This window comes from Mandrillus leucophaeus, unplaced genomic scaffold (assembly GCF_000951045.1).
Source record: "Mandrillus leucophaeus isolate KB7577 unplaced genomic scaffold, Mleu.le_1.0 Scaffold448, whole genome shotgun sequence".
Taxonomy (NCBI): Eukaryota; Metazoa; Chordata; class Mammalia; order Primates; family Cercopithecidae; genus Mandrillus; species Mandrillus leucophaeus.
In genome coordinates, this window is record NW_012104787.1 from 2,710,751 (window position 1) to 2,729,428 (window position 18,678).

The 18,678-nt window shown below is 39.0% G+C and overlaps 1 protein-coding gene across 4 annotated transcripts in view; it reads left to right on the forward strand.

Moving 5' to 3' along the window:
- The first annotated feature begins 942 nt into the window (after nucleotides 1-942).
- The window catches only part of RAD51B (RAD51 paralog B), an 802,721-nt gene continuing 784,985 nt past the window's right edge, over nucleotides 943-18,678 (forward strand). For all 4 annotated transcript variants that reach the window (XM_011994252.1, XM_011994253.1, XM_011994254.1 and 1 more), the window contains exons 1-4: nucleotides 943-1,009; nucleotides 4,113-4,198; nucleotides 4,962-5,075; nucleotides 14,535-14,651. In XM_011994252.1, coding sequence (XP_011849642.1) covers nucleotides 4,115-4,198; nucleotides 4,962-5,075; nucleotides 14,535-14,651 — 315 coding nt within the window. In that variant the 5' untranslated portion in view covers nucleotides 943-1,009; nucleotides 4,113-4,114. The remainder of the gene's footprint in view (nucleotides 1,010-4,112; nucleotides 4,199-4,961; nucleotides 5,076-14,534; nucleotides 14,652-18,678) is intronic.

Below are 18,678 nucleotides of genomic sequence, written 5' to 3' on the forward strand. Positions count from 1 at the left end.
ACCAATTTTGCCATCTTACCCAGGAACAGAAGACATTAAGAAAACCTCACTTCTGACCCCTTGCGGTTCCATCTCCAACCTGACCAATCAGCACTCCCCACTTCCTAAGCCCCCACCAGCCAAACTGTTGGTAAAAACTCCGATCCCCAAATGCTCGGGACAACTGATTTGAGTAACAATAAAACTCCAGTCTTCCGCACAGCTGGCTCCGCGTGAATTACTCTTTCTCCATCGCAATTCCCCTGTCCTGATAAATCGGCTCTGTCTAGGCAGCCGGCAAGGTGAACCCACTGGCGGTTTCAAAAGTACTGGGATTACAGGCATGAGCCACCGCGCCCGGCCTGTTTTTTGTATTTTTTGTAGAGGTGGAGGGGTGGTGGAGGATGTCTCAGTATGTTGCCCAAGCTGGTCTCGAACTTCTGGGCTCAAGTGATCCTCCCGCCTCGGCCTCCCAAATGGCGGATCACGAGGTCAGGAAATCGACATCATCCTGGCTAACACGGTGAAACCCCGTGTGTATTTTGTATTTTGCAAAAATACAAAAAATTAGCCAGGCGTGGTGGCGGGCGCCTGTAGTCCCAGCTACTCGGGAGGTTGAGGCAGGAGAATGGCGCGAACCCAGGAGGCGGAGCTTGCAGTGAGCGGAGATCACGCCACTGCACTCCAGCCTGGGAGACAGAGCGAGACCCCGTCTGGCAAAGAAAAAAAAAAGAAAAATTTCCAAACAGGGTGTTCCCTTGCCTCACATTCTCTTTGGTGATGGTCCGCCAACAGATTTTGATAATCACTGTTTTGAGGAACTGCTTCAGATTCGATCTGTTAGGCTGATCACAGTATTAACTACAATTCCCAGCAAGCCGCGGACCCAACCTGGGTCTCTGCCGGCCTCTGATTGGATACAATAGCCAGGATGACGACCCAATCAGTACTTCGGTTGTTGCTTTGCGGCGCTTTCCGCGGGGAAACTATAAAGGGTGGGGAAACTTGAAAGTTGGATGCTGCGGACCCGGTACTGGAAAGTTTCATGTGGGGTGCCGTTGTGGGGAAGTGAGGTTCGCTCATTATTTCCTGCTCCTTCCCTAGGCCCGTGGGTGTCGATATTGGGGGAGCGGAGATTTTCTCTTGGGTGCTGGTCACACCCCCTTAAGACTGTCGGGATCTTCACTAAGAACCCCGCCGTGAATTCCGGGGGTGGGGGCGGCTTCGGGCCTTCTTTTGGTGGGGAATGCTTGGAAGCTGCTCATTGTTGGAAAAAGCTCTTTTTAGGGGATTCCGAGTGATGTTTCCGCCTGTTGATGCCCATCTTCCTCCCCAGCCCCTTCCCGCTTCAGGTAGCCTGTCATTAGGGGAAGTTGAGGGACTGTCCCACTTCAGGTGGTGTTGGAGACCGTGGAATCTGGAGTCCGGTCCCTGGATTCGAATGCGAGGTTCACACCAATTGTCAGCTGTTTAACTTTGCCCAAGTTTCTCAACTCGGTGCCTCGGTATCCTGTAAAGTAAGGTAAAATATCCGAAGCCTTTGGAACAGTGTGGCACATAATAAGGAGTCAATAAATATTAGCTAATATTGTTCCTCAACAGTTGTCGTTGAACATCTAACATGAAGAATTTTCTTTTCTTGGTGATGAAGAGGACAGGGTTCATTCTCCAGGGTTGACCGTCTGCCCTCAAGTGCAACACACATACGTGCGTTCGCGCACACATACACCGCAGGAATTTACGTGCTCCGGTGGAGGAAACAAACTCGCAAACCATAATAATACTTTGATAAGATTATCGAATAGATAATGTACGAAGTTGATGAGAACATTGGAGAGGAAAAGACTTGACCCTGGGGAAGGTTTTGTGGAGGGAAGTCAGGGAGACAGGATGACAATTGCGTGACCTACCAATACACATACCATATGACTGGAGGGCAGATCATGTGAGAGTCATTATGATGATTGCTGACCTTAAGTACTATATGCCAGGCACTCCCCGAGTGCTTTAAGCTCCACTACAGTCATATGCCGTGGTAAATTCATATGACTGTAAAACAACGGTTTTAAGGAAATTAAGACACTGAGAGGTGAAGTAACTGCCAGGAAGGACAGGAACTGAACCTTGCAATGTGATGTATGAGTGAGAAGGAAGTGAGGGACCAATTTTTGATGTTTTTCTATGTGATCCTAAGAAGTTCGGAATATATCCGGTGGTCTACCAATCCCATGGGAAGTGTTAAAGGATAGTGTCTTTTTAGGAAGCTACTCAGGGCAGGATTGTGACACTGATATGACTTTTGCAGGCGAATTTGGGGCTTCTTCCTGTCTGCTCCCATAGCACTTTTAAATAGCAATTGCGATACTTACTGCATGACTGTAGTTATTTGTGTGTACCTCTCTTTTCATCTCTTAACTATGAGTATTCAAAGGGGAGGTGATATGCTTAAATTATTCTTGTACCCCAGAGCTCAGCAGGGTGTGTATTTAAATGCCTGTGGAAGGAGCCAATTAAGGAACAAATGAATGGAGTGGCCAGAAACAATATGCAATAGTCCAGGCAAGTGATGGGAGTGGCCCTATTAAGGCAGAGATAGCAGAATTGGTTGTTGTTAAAGTCCCTGTAGTTTAGAATTTATAGCTTTTTGTTTGTTTGTTTGTCTTTTGTTTTTGATAGGGTCTCAGTCTGTTCCCCAGGCTAGAGTGCAGTGGTGTGATCAAAGCAGCCTCGACCTCCTGGGCTCAGATGGTCCTCTCATCTCAGCCTCCTGAGTAGCTAGGACTACTACAGTTGTGCGGCACAACGCCCAGCTAATTTTTGTATTTTTTGTAGAGACAGGTTCTCTCTATGTCGCCCAGGCTGGTCTCAAACTCCTGGGCTCAAGCAATTTGCCTGTCTTGTCCTCCCAAAGTGCTGGGATTATAGGCGTGAGCCGCCTTCTGTGGCCCATAGTTCTTTTCTTTCTTTCCTTTTTTTAAAAATTGAATTGATCAGTCTAAATGGTGTGATTACCTGAAACTACCTGATCTGAAAAGACACTAGGCAATGTTATAGCAGGTATCACTTGGTTTTCTATTGGGGGAAACAAGTCAATGCTAACAAATTCCCATAGAGAGAAATGAGGAGGATGTTTTTTGTGTTTGTGAGAAGTGTGTGTGTATGTATTTTGTGTGTGTGTGTGTGTGTGTGTGTGTGTGTGAGGGAGAAAGAGAGAGATAGAGATTGATTCAATCTGATTTAGATAATTTAGGTGTTAAATAGAAATTTGGGCCGTGGTATTGGAAATAAACAAACATATGCATTGTCAGTACATGTACATTCTCAGTATACATATATTTTCATTCCAAAATGTTACTTCTTTTCTGATAACTATATTGCTTTATTCCTTGGATTTATTCCTTTCCTCTGGAAAGAACTGAAAAATGTGTATCTACCATCTCAATGAGATATACAGCTTCTCCTTTGTATGAATTAAGAGACTCACAGTAATTCTTTTTTAATTCTCTGAAGATAAATCTTTCATGAGCCTCATTTACCCCTAGCAAGGTACAATAGTGAAATTTAACTGCATGTGAGAATATAAGCAGCTAGTGTTAATATAGAACATTTTGGGCCAGACCCGTTTGCTTATGCCTGTAATCTCAGCACTTTAGGAGGTCAGCATGGGAGGATCACTTGAGCCCAGGAGTTCGAGACCAGCTTGGACAACATGGCAAAACCCTGTCTCTACAAAAATTGGGCGGGCATGGTGGCGACCTTGTCTCTACAAAAAACACAAAAATTAGCCATATCCAAATAAAATTTATACATGCATTGAACATTTTAAGATGCTCTACAAATGTGAAGTGGTACTATATTCATGTAGTAAATATCGAATAATTGTGTGAAATTATATTTGAGGTTGCCTTGTTTTTCTGTGTGCCTGTTCGATAAAAAATTGTCTCTCATATTTAAAACATTTAAAAAGATTCTATAGCATTCCTTTATCAGTAATATTTTTAACATAGTATGTTTCATTTTGCATATGGAGAAACTTGAGGAATTTTTAATTTTGTTTTGGATAGCCTATTCACTATTACTTATGTTATATTCTATTTTTTTTTTCATGGTTCTTTTCTTCGCTGGATCTGGAGGCATGGGTAGCAAGAAACTAAAACGAGTGGGTTTATCACAAGAGTTGTGTGACCGTCTGAGTAGACATCAGATCCTTACCTGTCAGGTAAATTTTATTTAAAATTTTTATTGAGAAGTTTTATGCACAAGTTAACTTTATACCTTAATACTTCTTAAACTTGAAATATGAAAATGTAGGCTTACAAAATAAAAAAGATAAATGATGGTGCTTTTCCATAGGCTAATTGTAAATATCAAGCTTCCTTGGGTGCATTTCCAATTGCGATTTCATTTACCCAAATTTAGTATTTTTGCATTTTGAGGGAAGAGTGGTCATGGCATAAGGTGAAGTACCAGCTTTGCTATTTATTTGTAGTTACATGAGAAATAGGACTGTAATGAGGAGATACTATTCAAAATATATAATTTCTCTTAAAAGCAAAAGAAATTAATAGACCATTTTCTTATTGATGGAGTATGCGAAATATATAGAGCAGATCTTGCATTTTTAAGCAAGGTAGTGAAGCAAATCCTCCTTAGCAGGGTAAATAAGATTTAAAGGTTTTGGTTGGTTGTTTTTGTTCTTTGTTGTTTTTGAGACTAGGCTCTCATGTTGCCCTAGCTGGTCTTGAACTCCTGGACTTAAGCAATCCTCCAGCCTCAACTCCCAGGTAGCTGGGATTACAGGCACACACCACTGTGCCTGGCTAGATTTAAAGTTTTATCTTACTATAATGAATGTATAAATCTTTGATCTGCAAGAAATTATACTTTTGTCTACATAAGCAGTATCAATTGAAGGTTTCCTTTTAACTCTAATATCTTTGTTACACATATATGTTTAAAATACTCTCTTTATGTTTCTTTAGGACTTTTTATGTCTTTCCCCACTGGAGCTTATGAAGATGACTGGTCTGAGTTATCGAGGTGTCCATGAACTTCTATGTATGGTCAGCAGGGCCTGTGCCCCAAAGATGCAAACGGTATATTTATATTTTATTATGATTTGATTATGAATGATTCCTCATCTCATTAAACATGCTTTTTTAGGGATGAGGCACATGCAGAAATAGAGATGAGTACCTCAAAAATATTGAGTTTTCTACCATAGAAGTTAGTTCTCTAAGGAAAACACATGTGAAGCAAATATTTTTTTCTTTTTTGAGACACTCTGTTGCCCAGGCTGGAGTGCAGTTGCACAATCTCGGCTCTCTCCAGCCTCTGCTTTCTGGGTTCAAGTGATTCTCCTGCCTCAGCCTTCTGAGTAGCTGGGATTACAGGCACGGTACTACCATGCCAGGTAATTTTTGTATTTTTAGTAGAGATGGGTTTTCACCTTGTTGGCCAGGCTGGTCTCAAACTTCTGACCTCAAGTGATCTGCTCACCTCGGCCTCCCAAAGTGCTGGGATTACAGGCGTGAGCCACTGTGCCTGGCCTATATGTGAAAAATTTATGTAGTTTATAAACTCATGGGAGACAATTTCCAAATAAGGGAATTAGGGAGCAACAGAAAGTTTTTACTTTTTTCTGTAGCCAATAGCGGTAGTTCCAAAGGTCATCTTTCTCTGATTGATTAGGTAGTATTTCAGGGCCTCGTAGTTAAATTATAATCTTAATTTTAGAATGCCACTTTCTTTGATATACTGACCTTTACCATCATCACTTGCTCTAGATCATAAAGTACACATAATTGTACTTATACTTGCTTATTGATTGAATAAGAGGTAATTAAAAATTTATCCTTTACTCTTAAGAAAATTTGAAGTCTTTTACAAAAGCCCTCATCAAATTGTACATTTTTTCAGACTTTTTGTGTCATGACTGTAGCTTAGCTTTTCAGATTGTAGATTTGAAACATGATAGAAATATCTTGTTTTCCCACAGTAAAAGTTTCCTAAAATTCTGTTCAGTGTTTTGCAAATATGTATTTATTTATGTGGACTCTAAGTTACTTACCTCACTACCTTATATTGAAATTTACTGAACACTGAACAATGAAGTACAATTCTCTGAAGAAGGGGAGAAGGAAGGAATGTTAGTGTCATTTGAAACTTCTAAAAACAATGAACAGATATTTGAACAACAGATATTTCCTTCCTTCCTTCCTTCCTTCCTTCCTTCCTTCCTTCCTTCCTTCCTTCCTTCCTTCCTTCCTTCCTTCCTTCCTTCCTTCCTTTCTTTCTTTCTCTCTCTCTCTCTCTCTCTTTCTTTCTTTCTTTCTTTTGTTTTTTCTTTTTCTTTTCTTTTTTGAGATGAGGTCTGGCTCTATTGCTCTGGCTGGAGTCTAGTGGTGTGATCTTGGCTCACTGCAACCTCCACCTCCTGGGCTCAAGCCATCCTCCCACCTCAGCCTCCTGAGTGGCTGGGACTACAGGTGCACACCATCATGCCCGACTAAGTTTTGTGTTTTTTGTAGAGATGTGGTTTTGCCACATAGCCTAGACTGTTCTTGAACTTATGAGCTCAAGTGATCCTCCTGCCTTAGCCTTCCCAAGTGCTGGGATTACAGGCATCAGCCACCATGCCCGGCTGAACAACAAATATTTTCCTTTGTTCAGATTTAGCTTGTGATCTGAGGAAAATATTTTAAAGGCAGGGTAGTCAGAAGGAGAATCAGAATTCGAGTTAGAAATTGGCATTAGTCTTAGCTTTATCATTGATTTCATTGCTTTGAACAGCTTTCTTTGTTTTATGGGAGAAAACAGAAGTTAAAATATTGTGCAATGATTCTGTGACTAGATTCAAATTAACTTGTTACTATTTTGAAGGTTGTAAAGCACCAGAAAATCTTTAATTTGTCATCTGTCATTCTAATTGATCAATATCCATGGCATATTTCCAGTTAATAATTAAGTAAGAGAGCATGGTCCCAAAATTCAACTTTAATTTCTACTTCCATCACTACCTTCAGCTGCCATCTTAATACAATTCCAAGTACAGTTCAAGAAGCCATCTTTCTCCTGTGGTTTACGTTCATTCTTGTAGCATTCCTTATATTTCAGCACTGCCTTAAACATTGGCTTAGTTTTTTTTTTTTTCCCCCCAACTTTTATTGTAAGTTCCGGGGTACATGTGCAGGATGCGCAGGTTTGTTACATAGGTAAACGTGTGCCATGGTGGTTTGCTGTACAAATCATCCTGTCACCTAGGTATTAAGTTCAGCATCCATTAGCTATTTTTCCTGAAGCTCTCCCTCTCCCCGACAACCTCCAACAGGCCCCAGTGTGTGTTGTTCCCTTCCATGTGTCCATGTGTTCTTATTGTTCAACTCCTGCTTATAAGTGAGAACACACAGTGTTTGGTTTTCTTTTCCTGCATTAGTTTGCTGAGGATGATGACTTCCAGCTCCATCCATGTCCCTGCAAAGGACATAATCTCATTCCTTTTTATGGCTGCATAGTATTCCTTTGTGTATGTGTATCACATTTTCTTTATTCAGTCTATCATTGACGGGCATTTGGGTTGATTTCATGTCTTTGCTATTGTGAATAGTGCTGCAATGAACATATGTGTGCATGTATATTTATAATAGAATGATTTATATTCCTTTGTGTATATACCCAGTAATGGCATTGCTGGGTCAAATGGTATTTCTGCCTCTAGGTCTTTGAGGAATTGCCACACTGTCTTCCACGATGGTTGAATTAATTTACACTCCCACCAACAGTGTAAAAGCATTCCTATTTCTCTGCAAGCTTGCCAGCATTTGTTGTTTCTCGACTTTTTAGTAATTGCCATTCTGATTGGTGTGAGATGGTATCTCATTGTGGTTTTGTTGTGCATTTCTCTAATGATCAGTGATGTTGAGCTTTTTTTTTATATGTTTGTTGGCCGCATGAATGTCTTCTTTTGAGAAGTATCTGTTCATGTCCTTAGTGCACTTTTTAATGGGTTTTTTGTTTTTTCTTGTAAATTTGTTTAAGTTCCTCGTAGAGTCCGAATATTAGATCTTTGTAGAATGGATAGATTGAAAAAATTTTCTCCCATTTTCTACCATAGTAGTTTCTTTTGTGATGCAGAAGTTCTTTAGTTTAATTAGATCCCATTTGTCAATTTTGCTTTTGTTCCAATTGCTTTTGGCATTTTCATCATGAAATCTTTACTTGTGTCTATGTTCTGAATGATATTGCCTAGATTTTCTTTTAGGTTTTGGGTTTTTTCTGTAGTTTTGGGTTTTACATTTAAGTCTATAATCCATCTTGAGTCAATTTTTGTGTAAAGTGTAAGGAAGGGGTCCAGTTTCAGTTTCATGCATATGGCTAACCGGTTCTCCCAGCATCATTTGTTAAATAGGGAATCCTTTCCCCATTGCTTGTTTTTGTCAGGTTTGTTGAAGACCAGATGGTTGTAGGTGTGTGGTCTTATTTCTGAGTTCTTTGTTCTGTTGCATTGGTCTATGTGTCTGTTTTTGTATCAGTACCAAGCTGTTTTGATTACTAGAGCCTTGTAGTATAGTTTGAAGTTGGGGAGCGTGATGCCTGCAGCATCATTCTTTTTGCTTTGGATTGTTTTGGCTATACAGGCTCCTTTTTGGTTTCGTGTGAATTTTAAAATAGTTTTTTAAAATTCTGCAAAGAATGTCAATGGTAGTTTAATGGGAATAGCATTGAATCTATAAATTACTTTGGGCAATATGGCCATTTTCATGATATTGATTCTTCCTATCCATGAAATCCATGAGCATGGAATGTTTTTCTGTTAGTTTGTGTCCTCTGATTTCTTGGAGCAGTGGTTTGTAGTTCTCCTTGAAGAGGTCCTTCATGTCCCTTGTTAGCTGTATTGCTAGGTATTTTATTTTCTTTGTAGCAATTGTGAATGGGAGTTCATTCATAATTTGGCTCTCTGCTTGCCTGTTATTCGTCCATTGGCTTAGTTTTAGTTCATTTCTTCAGGAAATTTTTTTGCTCATTTATTCAATCATTTATTCTTTTGACCTGTATTTACTGAATGTCAAGTATGTATTAGGTACTTTGTCAGGCACTGGGGATGTCATGGTGAACAAGTTTATACAGTTCCAGCCCTCTTGTAGTTTACAGTCTAGTGGGGGAAGCCAGACATTAAAATATTAATTCAGAAATAATTAGTTAATTATAATAGTGCTAAATCCTATGAAGGAAAGGCATAAGGGGCTTTGAAACTTTATAATAAGGGACACTACTTAGTTTGGGGGTCAGGAGGGCCCTTCCAAGGAAGCAGTACTTTAGCTAAAACATGGAAGATGAATAGGTGAGAGATAGGCAAAGGAGTTGGGAAGGGAGATGGGCAGGGAAGAGTTATTGGACACAGGGTATAACAGATGCAAAGGCCCTGGGAAGAGAAGGAGAATGGGGCTTGCACGAGTGGGACATAACAGCAAAGAAGAGAGTGGTAGGAGATGAAGCCAGAGAAGTAAGCAGGAGTCAGATTATTAGGGCTTTGCACGCCAAGTTAAGGATTTTGGACTTTATTCTGAGAGCAATGGAAACTCATAAGAAGGGTATACTGTAATATGTGTTTTAAAAAGATCAGTCTTGGATGTGGACAAGTGATTGGAAAGGAGGAAGAAAATATTCATGAAGATTAGTTAGGTACCTATTACTGTGTTCCAGACCAAAAGTGATGGTGACTTGTATTATTAATGCAGAGGTTATAGTGTTGATTAATATGACAGATATTTAGGAGGGATAATTTTTTTTTTTTTTTTTTTGAGACACAGTCTCACTCTGTTGTCCAGGCTGGAGTGCAGTGGTGCAATCTCGGCTCACTCCAACCTCTGCCTTCTGGTTCCGGCAATTCTTGTGCCTAAGCCTCCTCAGTAGCTGGGACTACAGACATGCACCATCACACATGGCTAATTTTTGTATTTTTAGTAGAGATGGGGTTTTGCTGTTGGCCAGGCGGGTCTCGAACTGCTGGCCTCAAGCAATCTACCTGCCTCAGCCTCCCAATATGCTGGGATTACAGACATGAGCCACTGTGCTCAGCCTAGGAGAGAATATTAATGGGATTTGGTAATTGTTTGGCTGAGGTGGTAGTGACGTACAGAAAAGTGTCAGAGATGATTCCCTGACTTTTGCTTTGAGAAACTGAGTGGTACCATTTCCTAAGATCAGGAGTACTGGAAGAGGAGCAGGTTTGAGGGAGGCAGATCATACATTCAATTTAGTACTTGTGTAAGTTTTTTTTTTTTTTTTTTTTTTTGAGATGAAGTTTTGCTCTTGTCACCCAGGCTGGAGTGCAATGGCAAGATCTCGGCTCAGGCTCCCAGGTTCAAGTGATTTTCCTGCCTTAGCCTCCTCAGTAGCTGGGATTACAGGCACCCAACACCATGCCCGGTTAATTTTTTATATTTTTAGTAGAGACAAGGTTTCAGCATGGTGGCCAGGCTGGTCTCGAACTCGTAACCTCAGGTGATCCACCTGCCTCAGCCTCCCAAAGTGCCGTGATTACAGGCATGAACCACCGCACCGTCCGGTACTTGTCTGATTTAAGATGCTTATAAAACATTTTGTGAAGATGGGAAGTAGGCAGTTAAATATATGGACCTGGACCTTGAAGGTGAGGCATGCACGTGGGAGTCATTGGTGTAAATATGATAGTTGAAGCTATCAGAATGGATGAGTGATTGCCTATAAAGTGCATGCAGTAAGACGATAAGTGTACTTAAGCCTGAAACCTGAGTGATGCCAACAGTTACAGGTCAGATTAGATGATGAGTCTGAGAAGAAGCAGCCACCAAAGTAGAAGAAAAACTGGTAGTGTCATATCACAAAACTCGTCTTTGTCTCATTTATATACATACTACTTCTCTGAAGTTTTGTTCTGTTAGTTCATTTTATTCTTTTTTTGAGACGAAGTTTTGCTCTTGTTGCCCAGGCTGGAATGCAATGGCACAATCTTGGCTCACCGCAACCTCCGCCTCCCGGGTTCAAGCGATTCTCCTGCCTCAGCCTCCTAAGTAGCTGGGATTACAGGCATGTGCTACCACACCCGGCTAATTTTTTCTTTTGTATTTTTAGTAGAGATGGGGTTTCTCCATGTTGGTCAGGCTGGTCTCAAACTCCGGACCTCAGGCGATCCACCCACCTCGGCCTCCCAAAGTGCTGGGATTACAGGTGTGAGCCACCGCACCCAGCCAATTATTATTTTTTTGACTTACCAAATCTATTATTCTAGAAATTACACTTAAAATTGCAAATGAAGTACTTTAATTTGGACAGATTAGGCTGCCTTTGCATGTTGGAGAAAGTATCCTCACATGCATCCACATTGCCTGATGATAGATTATAGACAAAAAAAATGTGTACGTAAGGATGCCTACTGAAATATTTTTTATATCAAAACATTGGAAACAATAATAATAGTAAGGAAGGAGATAAATTGTATTACATTTATGTTAGGGAATATTATGTAGGCACTAAAATCTTTGAAAAATTTTTATTTATTTATTTTTATAGAGATGAGGTCTTGCTATGATGCCCAGGCTGATCTTGAAATCCTGGCTTCAAGTGATCCTCCTGCCTTAGCCTCCCAAAGTGCTGGGATTACAGGCATGAGGGACCATGACCAGCCAAGAATTTGTAATAACAGGAGAAATGCCCAGGATATAAATGCTTAGTGAAAAAAGCAGGCTACGAAATTGTATATAGTATACATGCCAATTGTATAAAAATGAACGTTATAAAGGTATTTGGCATATATTGTTAATAATGGTTATCTTAGGATTGTGGAATTTTTTACTGACTTCTGTTTTCTTTAACTTTTTTCTTCTTTCCAAATTTGCTTTAGGTAAGTTATGTTCTTTAATTAGGAAAAAAGCAGCAATGGTTCTTGTTTGTCCCCTTGTGGTAATATCTGGCAAATCTCTTAGTCTCAGTTTTTTTACCCTTTGTGAAATGGAGATAATTATACCTGTGTGTAAATGAAATAATGTACGTGAAGTACTTAATACAGCACATAGTAGATGTGCAACAAATGCTCTTTACCTGCCTATCCTTGTCTTTTCCTTACTGTTCATGATTCTTGAATCACAGCAGTATCTAAGAGGAGCTGATGTTATTTGCTGCATATCCTAGCATAGCGACTGGACAGTGCCCTGAAGCAGGCAAAGCTAAACTGAAATGTACAGCAGACCATTAACAAACGGAGGCTGTCAAAAGCCTTTAAAATAATAAAAGGAACATTAGAAAATGAACATCTTTTAAAAATCAGGTAAAATTTTAATATCCCGGAATATTAATAAAAGTAATTTAAAAAACAATTTTCCTTATAGAGTATTAACTTTTGTAGCTCTAAATACATCAGAATGATCAAAACCAACACATAAAATCACCAGAATTCTTTGTATAATTTCTTGTGGACAAACACCAAGGATAATAAAGGAGAATTTTGGGCCAGGTGCAGTGGCTCACACCTGTAATTCCAGCACTTTGGGAAGCCGAGGTGGGCAGGCCACTTGAGGGTGGGAGTTCGAGGCCAGTCTGGTCAACATGGCAAAACTCAGTCTCTGCTAAAAATAAAAAAATTAGCTGGGTGTGGTGGCAGGCGCCTGTAATCCCAGCTACTTGGGAGGCTGAGGCACGAGAATCGCTTGAACCCAGGAAGTGGGGTTGTAGTGAGCTGAGATCGCATCACTGTACTCCAGCCCGGGTGACAGAGTGAGACTCTGTCTTGAACAAAAAAAAGGAGAATTTCAGAATTTTATAATATTTGAAAAACTCCAGATAAGTAGTGTTTCTCCCCTTGTTTGCAGGGAATATGTTTCAAGACCCTCAGTGGATGTTTGAAAATTTGGATAGTACCAAACTATATGTATACTACGTTTTTTGGATCTGATAACTGAGATGGCTACTGACTAACAGGCAGGGAGTGTCTATAGTGCGTATACACTTGGCAAAGGGATGATTCACATCCAAGCGGGATCATGTGAGATTTCACCATGCTACTCAGAGCTGTGTGCAATTTAAAACTTATGAATTATTTCTGGAATTATCCATTTAATATTTTCAGATCAGTGTTGACCATGGGTAACTGAAACATGGGAAGTGAAACCGTGGATAAGGGGTACTGTCGTACTGTGTACCTGGCTTTCGATAAAGTTGCTAGTACCAAAAGTTTTTATCTCCACTACTATTACCTTCTTCTAGCTACCATTATTTTTCTTTGGAATGATTGTAATGTCTTCCTGACAGATCTCCCAGTTTCAAGCTGTTCTTCACAAACTAATCTGAGTATGTCTTTGAAATTATAATTTGTTGTATTAGTTTCCTGTGGCAGTTCTAATACAAATCATACCCTGGGTGGCTTCAGACAACAGAAATTTATCCTCTTACAGTTTTGGAGTTCAGAGGTTCAAAATTAAGATGTAGGCAGAGCTGCGTTCTCTCCAGAGGTTCTAGGGGATTATCAGTTGCTTGCTTCTTTCAGCTTTTGGTGGCCATTAGCATTCCTTGGCTTGTGGCTGCTTCTCTCTCTATTCCGTCTTCACATAACCTTTTCCTGTGTGTATTGAATTCCCTCTGCCTCTCTCTTTTGAGTGAGGGTATTTAGGGTCCATCTGGATAATCCGTGATTATCCCTTCATCTCAAGGTCTTTAACAATCAAATCTGCAAACACCCATTTTGCAAATAAGGTAATATTCACAGACAGGTTCTGGAGATTTGATTTGGATATCCAGGGGTGGGAGTGTTTAACAATCAAATCTGCAAACACCCATTTTGCAAATAAGGTAATATTCACAGACAGGTTCTGGAGATTTGATTTGGATATCCAGGGGTGGGAGTGGGGGGTCATTTCTCAGCCTTCCACACCTTCCTTCACACTGTTCTTCACAAATGAACCCGAGTTTGAAATGATGACTTGATCACGTCACTCCTTTTTGCATCTTCAACAGAGCTGTTCATGGTTAGGCCCCTGCTTACTTCTCTAGCCTCATTGCTTGCTGTACTGCACCCACACTCCATCTTTTAGCCATTCTAAATGAACTGTATATTTTACAGTTTGTGTTAGTCCCTGTTTCCTCTCTTGCTTCTTGACCTTTCTTTGTACATTCTGCCCTCTTTGGCAGGAATAGTCACATTTCCCTTGCTTACCTAATAACTCTTTCAGATTTTAGCACAGGCATCCAGCAATTCCATTGTTTCCAAAATCTGTATCAGTTATACTTTCCCTATTACATTATCTCTTATTAATTGTGTTGTAATTGCCTGGTTTCTAGTCCTAATTTCATAGTCTCTGGTTGACTTCATAAGACTGTGAGGGCAGCGTCTCTCTCTGTTTTGTCATATCCCCATAATCTAGTACAGACCCTGGCACAGAGTAAATATTTGTTGAACAAATAAATAATAGAAGGGAAAAGGGTGGATTAGGGTTAAAGTTGCTAAAATTTAGAAAATTAGAGTTGGTTTATGTTTTTGAATATATATAAAGGTTGAAAAAAAACTTAATCATTTTCTTATTCAGGCTTATGAGATAAAAGCACAAAGGTCTGCTGATTTCTCACCAGCATTCTTATCTACTACCCTTTCTGCTTTGGACGAAGCCCTGCATGGTGGTGTGGCTTGTGGATCCCTCACTGAGGTAAAGGAAAAATTTTTCATACCTTCTTCCATTGACCTATAATCTTCAGAGCCAGGGAAAAAGTTTAGTTAAAAAACATAAATTATTTCTTGAACAGTAATCTGATTTAAATTGTAAGTACTTCAAGGATATGGTTCTCCACACAGTGCTTAGTGTGGTTGCTCTGCAAACAGAGGGGTTAAAAACAAAATCCTTGCTGACTGATTAAAATCTACTTAGGTTGCTGTTTCATTGAATTAACTTAGAAAGTGATAAATATTGCTGGGTGTGTTTATATATGTGTTTTATATATATGATACATACACATATGTTATATATACCTGCATACATATATTTATGTTATATGTACACACATATACACATGTCACATACATGTAATATATACATGCATGTCATATGTAATATGTATGCACATAAATAACATTATATATTATATCTATATTATTATATCATGCCTGTAATCCCAGCACTTTGAGCAACAACGCAAGACCCCATCTTTACCAAAAAAAAAAAAAAACCATTTAGCCGTATGTGGTGGTGCATGCATATGGTCCGAGCTACTCAGGAGGCTGACCTTGAGCCAGGGAGTTCAAGGCTGGAGTGAGCCATGGTCACACCACTGCACTCCAGCCTGGGTAACAGAGCAAGACCCTGTCTCAGAAAAAAGAAGGTAGTAAATATTATGAAATAATATTGTGAAACAATTGGGGGAATTAAAAAAGGATCACTCCTTATAAATTAGGAAGGACAATTTGAAATTTTGTTAACACATGGAAAAATTATAGTATTAAACTAGAGTGAGTTATTTTTACTTTCTGTTATAGATAAAATGTCTTCTAGGAAGTGATAGGTTATTGGATTAGTTAATACTGCTGCATAACAAATTATTCCAAAAACTAAGTGGCTTAAAACAATAAACATTGGTTATTTCTTAGTTTCTTTGTGAGTGGCTTAGCTTAGCAATGTTGATGAGGGATGCGGTCATCTGAAGCTTGGTCGGGGCTGTAGGATCTGTTTCTGAGGGGGCCCATTTACATGACTGGAAAACGGGTGCTGGTGGTTGGCAGAAGGCCACAGTACCTCCCCAGGTAGACTCTCCACAGGCTTCTTGAGTCTTATGACATGATGGCTGACTTCCCCCAGGTGAGTGGTTTCGAAGAAGGCAAGATGGAAGTGGTGATATCTTTGGCAACCTAGCTTTAGAAGTTACATGCCCCTACCTCTGCCACTTTTCGTCATTAGAAGTGAGTCATTAAGTCAAACCTACATTTAGGGAAAGGGAAATTAGCGTCTTTTTTTTTTTTTTTTGAGACAGAGTCTTGCTCTGTTGCCTAGGCTGGAGTGCAGTGGCACAATCTTGGCTCGTTGCAACCTCTGCCTCCCAGGTTCAAGTGAGTAGCTGGGATTGCAGGCACGCATCACCACACCTGGGTAATATTTGTATTTCTACTAGAGATGGGGTTTCACCATGTTGTCCAAGCTGGTCTCGAACTCGTGACCTCAGGTGATCCACCCACCTGGGCCTCCCAAAGTGCTGGGATTACAGACGTGAGCCACTACACCTGGCCAACCTTTTATATGAAGAAGTGTCAGGAATTTGAGGACATTTTAAAACCACTGGTTATTTTCCTTGAAAACTGCTTACAATGTGGTGATTTGATAGACTATGTTTATCAATACACTCCTAAGGACTTCTTGCTTGAAAGTTCTAGGGGCATAAATACTTTCAGGAAACTTCTAAACAAGAACAGATTCTTTTGTTACATTATGACAGTCACAATTTAACTGTCGATTTTTTTTCCTTGGAGATAGGGACCCTGTTTTAGATACTATACTTTATTTTATTTCCTGTCTTGCAAGAGAGATTTAAAGATTTATATGAACTACGCCTAGCAGATGCCTATTAAATAGTTGGTAATAAATGAGTGAATTAGTTATTAATAAAAATGCACGCACACACACACATCCCTTCTGCTTTTGGAATATACTGCCACCAGGTGGTGCCAGAATTGTACGATTTTACATGAACTTTTTGGGCTGAAGTTCCACTTGCTTAAATAAAGTTTATTACACTAGTGATCCACAGTCATAAACTTACTTATTTAAATAGCAAAAACATTGAACTTAAAGAAGAGTAGCTGGGAAATTCTTTTTACTTTTTAAGTTTTGGAATAATTTTTAATACTTTTTCACTTAGCTTTTATTAATGATTTTTAAAAGTCCAAACAGAAGTTACAAGCCTTTTAGGTGTTTTGTTGTTATCTAATTGGCTGACTTGGAATAGGAATATAAGTACTTTGACTCCTTAGTAGGGGCAAATTCTCTCCTTTCTGTTCTAGCTACAGGTATCCTCTTCAATCTTTTTTGTTTTTTGTTTTTCAACTGAGTACAGAGAGTATATCAATTTATCTTCAAACAAAGAATTTTTTTTTGCTTTTATTACAATTTTTAATTGATACAATAGTTGTATATATTTATGGGGTACAATGTGATATTTTGATATGTGTGTACAATGTATAATGATCAAGTCAGGGTAATTGGCATATTCATTGCTTCAAACATTTATCTTTTTTCTGTGTGTTGGGAACATCCAAAATCCCCTCTTCTAGCTATTTGAAAACATACAATAAATTGTAAATTATAGTTCCCCTAAAGCGCTATAGAAAACTAACACTTATTCCTCCTATCTTGCTATAATTTTGTAACTGCTAACCAATCTTTGGCTGTCTCCCTCTAACCATCTCAGCCTCTAGTAACCACTATTCTACTCTCTACTTCTATAAGATCAATTTTTTTAGCTTCTCCATATGAATGAGAACATACAATGTTTGCCTTTTTGTGTCTGACATTTTATTTAACCTAATGACCTTCAATTCCATCCATGTTGTTGCAGATGACAGAATCTTATTCTTTTTTATGGCTGAATAGTACTCCATTGCATGTATGTACCACATATTCTTTATCCATTTGTCTGTTGATGGACACTTAGGTTGATTCCATCTCTTGGGTACTGTGAATAGTGCTGCAATACAAATGGGAGTGTAACTTGACATACTGATTTCATACTGTGTATCATACATGCACATGCACATACACACATGTGGAGGTAAGACAGCAAGCAAAATGATAAAGCAAATTGGGCAAAATGTTAACAGTGGGTGGATGTGGGAAAAGAATACATAGTTCTGTATTCTGTTTTTATTTATTTTTAATTTATCTTTATTTTAAATTAAAAAAAAAATACATAGTCTAGCTGTGTCACCTAGGCTGGAGTGTAGTGGCACAGCCCATAGCTGACTGCAGCTTCAAACTCCTTGAGTGAAGTGAACCTCCCAAGTAGCTAGGACTACAGGTGTGCACCACCATGCCTGGCTAATTTTTAAAATCTTTTGTAGCGATGAGAACTTGCTATGTTGCCCAGACTGGTCTTGAACTCCTGACCTCAAGTGATCCCTTCTGCCTTGGCCTCCCAAAGTGTTGGGATTACAGGTGTGAGCTACTGTGCCTGGCCTTCTGTTTTTATTAACACCATTTTCCTGTAAGTTTAAAATTATTTCTAGATAAAATAATAATAATAAAAAAAAACCTGTGATGTTTGCTGTAAGTAGATATTCTTGATCAGAAATAAGGAACTTTCCTTCATTTCCTAGCTAAAATACTAATTTGGTGTTATATTTTATCAAAAGCTTTTTTTTCTGCATTGATTGAAATGATTATGTTATTTTTCTTTGGTTTATTTTTCTTTGGTGAGAAACATTTAATAGATTTTTCTGACGTTAAACTACTATTGCATTTTTGGGACAAGTTCAACTTGGTCATGATATATTATCTTTTTTTATAAACTGTTGAATTCAGTTTGCTAATATTTAAGATTTTTCAATATTTAGGATAGATATTGAGCTGTAATTTTCCTTTTAGTAGTGTCTTTGTCTGAATTAGTATTTATCTTATACTAGTTTGGTAGAATGGATTATGGAATATCTCTTTTTTTAATATTCTGCAATATTTTGCATATCATGGGAATTAT